At 50.5% G+C, this 4,690-nt stretch overlaps 1 protein-coding gene across 1 annotated transcript; it reads left to right on the forward strand.

Annotated features, from left to right (window-relative positions):
- Positions 1–1,355: 1,355 nt before the first annotated feature.
- LOC123781853 (keratin, type I cuticular Ha3-I) lies at positions 1,356–4,690 on the forward strand. Its single transcript, XM_045781604.2, has 7 exons — positions 1,356–1,703; positions 1,805–1,887; positions 2,237–2,393; positions 3,169–3,330; positions 3,425–3,550; positions 3,675–3,895; positions 4,558–4,690. Exons 1-7 carry the CDS (start codon positions 1,356–1,358, stop codon positions 4,688–4,690), a joined length of 1,230 nt encoding a protein of 409 aa, XP_045637560.2.

The following is a 4,690-nucleotide window of genomic DNA, read 5'->3' on the forward strand; positions in this document are numbered from 1 at the left end:
CTGCTACCCAAGGTGCAGGGGGTACCCTAGTGCTGCCTATAATTATGCAACCTTTATATACTCAGAACTTCGGCCACCCCCTCCCACAGACCTTCTGGTGCCTTCCCTCCCCTCCCAAATCAACCCCGCATGACTTCAAGCTTGCTCTGCAAAATCTGCTTCTGCTGTGTCTCAGCAGTTTCTGTCCCAGTGCCCAAGTCCTTGGATTCAATTATACCACCACGGAGCCCTCCTCAGTACCTTTCAACGTTTGGTTCTTAAACCAGATTGTGTGTAACCCAGTAAGGCCGGGGATGGGAGCCCAGGACAGGATGGGGTCCATCTTCCGTGTCTATTCCACGGAGAGGATTGGGCAAAATCTTAGAAAGTTTAACTGGAAATTGTAAAACTATGTTTTTTAAAAAATATTAAAGCCAACATGGGCATATGATGGAATATAAGGTCAATTCACATGAAGTTTTAAGATCAACCTCCTTGAGGAGGCTCCTTTGGGCAATCTCCTGACTTCGTCGATTATCTGCTCATGCTAGTCTAATGCTATGAACATTTCAGTGGTAAGGTTGGACTAGCAATGCCTTTTTCCTTTCCAAGCCAGCCCCAGATACCTGGACAGTTAAAACACATTTATATGGATCTCTCCATCCTCCTTCCAAATGATCTCTTCCTCCAGAGGCTTCCCTGTTCTTAAGCTAATTATCAGAGCCTCTTCCTTTGAAACTCTTCTACAATCCATGTACATGAAATATAGAAGGCATTCCACAAACAGCTGCCCATCCTTCTCAGCCATGACCCAACTCAGTCCTTATCCACCTCTAGGCTTCCAGGGCTTGGGATGCTGCGCCACTGAAGGATTCTTCCTTTAAGCCGATGGAAAAGGAGTTCAATGCAACTTCTTCTTTGACTCAATCCCAGTCCCTCCCTAGAAATGCCAGGTGGGCCAGGAAATGAGTCTGGGTACGGGTTTACAGGATCACATAACACAGAAGAATGTCATTGGATGGACCAACTCCCAATTAATGAGGGCAGATACCTGGGCTAGACTGTGTGGCCTCTTTTAAGATCTACCACAAAACTCTGATTTTATGGTTATACTGCCTGAAGAGGAGTCCTGACTTAGCAAGAAGCCCAAGTAAAGAATTTTATGGGACAAGGGACTCTTCTGAGGAAGGCAAATAACAGACTGAGGGAAGGGCATTTGAAAACCAGAGAAGACATAGAAAGAAAAAAGACATTACATACCATGTCCACACCCTCTGTGGAGAGAATATAAATCCTCCTCAGAGGAAGGAAATCCACAAGCTCCTTGGAGAACTTGGACTCTGTGTTCAGCCAGGCGCCTTGCTCCCCCCAGCACCATGCCTTACAACTGCTGCCTGCCCAACCTGAGCTGCCGCTCCACCTGCTCCTCCCGGCCCTGCGTGCCCCCCAGCTGCCACACCTGCACCCTGCCCGGGGCCTGCAACATCCCCGCCAACGTGGGCAACTGTGGCTGGTTCTGCGAGGGCTCCTTCAATGGCAGCGAGAAGGAGACCATGCAGTTCCTGAACGACCGCCTGGCCAGCTACCTGGAGAAGGTGCGCCAGCTGGAGCGCGAGAACGCGGAGCTGGAGAGCCGCATCCGGGAGCGGTGCCAGCAGCAGGAGCCCTATGTGTGCCCCAGCTACCAGTCCTACTTCCGGACCATCGAGGAGCTCCAGCAGAAGGTGAGGGGGTGTCATGTGGGGGTGCAACAGCAGCTGACCGTCCTTGAACAATAAGACATTCTCAAGTTCAAGCGGCCCTCATAGTAGAATCTTGTTTTCAGATTCTGTGTGCCAAGTCTGAGAACGCCAGGCTGGTGGTGCAGATCGACAATGCCAAGTTGGCCGCGGATGACTTCAGAACCAAGTGAGTTGTTCAGGTTTCACACTGATGTCCACTCCTTTTGTTTCATCTCTGGTTAAAGGAAAGGGATTTCCATAGCTTTACTGAACAACACTTCCATCCATTGGTTGTGAAGCATTCTGTAGAGATTGAGAGGAACCACACAAAGGAAGCACAAAAATATATGGGGACTCAAATCAATCTGTTTATATTTGGATCAGTATTTGGTCTGGACTGAGCCTCCAGAACCCTCTGTCTCCTGGGTCTACTCACTGCAGAAAGTAGAAAGGCTAAGTGCATGGGGGCTATCAAAGGTCATTCCTGTGGGTCTTGAAGGTCTACTGGTCACTGCTTTGACCTTATCCTTGCACAGGTACGAGACGGAGCTGGGCTTGCGGCAGCTGGTGGAGTCAGACATCAACGGCCTGCGCAGGATCCTGGATGAGCTTACCCTGTGCAAGTCCGACCTGGAGGCCCAGGTGGAGTCCCTGAAGGAGGAGCTGCTGTGCCTCAAGAGGAACCACGAGGAGGTGAGACCAGAAATGAGAAATGAAGAAACCTGGCTCGACCTCAAGTTGAGGGTGACTTGAATGATTTGGGATGATAGAAACTGGAATATGAGGTTGGGGTTGATGTTACAATTTTCCTTTAAAAAACACCAAAACTTCATGATGAATGAAGAAACAGAGATGAGACCTATTCATGTTCCCAGATAAGATGTATGTTTCACTCAAAACTGGTGCATCATGTGAGTTTCCTAGAGCCCCTCCAACAGCTTGTGATTGGTTACTGAGCTGTAGAACAAGGCTCAGCGTTGCTATATTCACCCTGTACAAAGTCATCTCTCTCCCCAAAGGTCATAGAATCAAGCCTGTTGTTTCTAAGTCTCCACTCTTTCAAGTCTTGGTGAAAAATGATCTGGGGTTCCTCCTCTCTCCTGGAGGGGTCATGCCATGATCTTATTTGATGGCAAGAATTGTTTGCTATACAATCTGAAATTGTACCGTCAATTCTTTGTATTACGAGGTCTTCTGAAGCCAATCTGCAAATTGGGAACGTTGGGCATTAGTCCATCTTTGGTGGCATCTGAGCAAACCCTTGGGAATTCTTTTTGAACCCAAGTGCCATGGCACAGTTGTGTGAGGAGGGAGCCGTGCTACATGGAGCATGGAGCGCTTTGCCTTGTGCTGTCACAGACTGCTCCACTCACAGTCTCTTTTCCAAGGAAAGAGACTAACAGGGCTTCAATAAGCAAAGTCTGTTCTTCATTGAGGAGAGTCACTCTTGCCTTTTCTGCACCCACAGGAAGTTAACACCCTGCGCTGCCAGATTGGAGACCGCCTCAACGTGGAGGTGGATGCAGCCCCTGCTGTGGACCTGAACCGTGTGCTCAACGAGACCAGGAGTCAGTATGAGGCCCTGGTGGAGACCAACCGCAGGGACGTGGAGGAATGGTTCACCACCCAGGTGGGCATCTCAGCACGTGGCCGCTCGAGACCCTTGGCCCCGCGGGGCCCTTGAGGCAGGGTCTGACCCTGTCTTCTCCCCTGTGCTGTTTCAGACCGAGGAGCTGAACAAGCAGGTGGTGTCCAGCTCGGAGCAGCTGCAGACCTGCCAGGCGGAGATCATCGAGCTGAGACGCACGGTCAACGCCCTGGAGATCGAGCTGCAGGCCCAGCACAACCTGGTGGGTATTGTTCAGGGTACTGGCCACACTCTCCTGACCTCGGGGAGCCTGGGACTTCTCTGGAACCCCCTGGAGAAGCTCCCTGAGGAGCAGCTCTGTGACATTCCTTACCTTCTCCGCACAGAGGGACTCCCTGGAGAACACGCTGACGGAGACCGAGGCGCGCTACAGCTCCCAGCTGGCCCAGGTGCAGTGCCTGATCGGCAACGTGGAGTCCCAGCTGGCTGAGATCAGGAGTGACCTGGAGCGGCAGAACCAGGAGTACCAGGTGCTGCTGGACGTGCGGGCCCGGCTGGAGTGCGAGATCAACACGTACCGGGGCCTGCTGGAGAGCGAGGACTGCAAGTGAGTAGCGAGTTGGAGGTATCTGGTGAAGCCACACTCATATAAGCAAGTTTCTCAGTTGCGCTCCAGGCAAATTTGCATACTTTCAAAAGGAAATTTTGCCTCCACACCAGACATGATCGAACAGAATTCAGAAAACAGAATATGGCCATCATTAAAAATAGAGAAAAGCAAGAACTGTTTGATGCACAAACTGAAATTGTACAGCCAATTCTTTGCATTCTACTGTGATCATATAGATATAAGATCGATGGTATTTCTTTCATTTTACAAGACTGTATTGAGTAGAGGGTACATCTCCATACACTACCTTATCTGACCTTGTAGTTACAGCCAAGCAGGTTGGATCAGTATTCTTTCCATTCTGTAGGTGTAGAAACTGGGGCTTGGAGAAGGGAAGTGACTTTCCCAAGGTCACTAGCTAGGAATGGACAGTGTTGGGAGTCAAAGCCAGAGTTCTAGAGTTTCCATCTAGCCCTTTGGGCACTACGTGGTAGGAAGACCATTAGCAATTTGATAGGGAGCTTTGCAGCAGGTGAGCCTGTGGCTTTCTCTGTTACAGGTCAGGTCAAATCCCACAGGCATTCATTCCACTCTTGGGGTCTCTCTTATACTGTAAGCCTCCCTCAATTCACCTTTTCTACATCATTCTTTTTCTCCAGGCTGCCCTGCAACCCTTGTGCCACAACGAATGCATGCGGATCTGCCGGGTCCTGTGTCTCTAATTCCTGCGCCCCCTGCACGCCCTGTGTCCCCCGCCCACGCTGTGGGCCCTGCAACTCCTTCGTGCGCTAG

Source organism: Ursus americanus, chromosome 23, assembly GCF_024610735.1.
Source record: "Ursus americanus isolate L20-20 chromosome 23, mUrsAme1.1.p, whole genome shotgun sequence".
Taxonomy (NCBI): domain Eukaryota; kingdom Metazoa; phylum Chordata; class Mammalia; order Carnivora; family Ursidae; genus Ursus; species Ursus americanus.

Excerpts from the sequence above, each read along its gene's own strand:
- LOC123781853 (XM_045781604.2), top strand. The coding sequence starts at position 1,356 with ATGCCTTACAACTGCTGCCTGCCCAACCTGAGCTGCCGCTCCACCTGC. Across the intron at positions 3,331-3,424 it reads AGGAATGGTTCACCACCCAG|ACCGAGGAGCTGAACAAGCA; the intron begins GTGGGCATCTCA and ends GTGCTGTTTCAG. Across the intron at positions 3,896-4,557 it reads CTGGAGAGCGAGGACTGCAA|GCTGCCCTGCAACCCTTGTG; the intron begins GTGAGTAGCGAG and ends CTTTTTCTCCAG.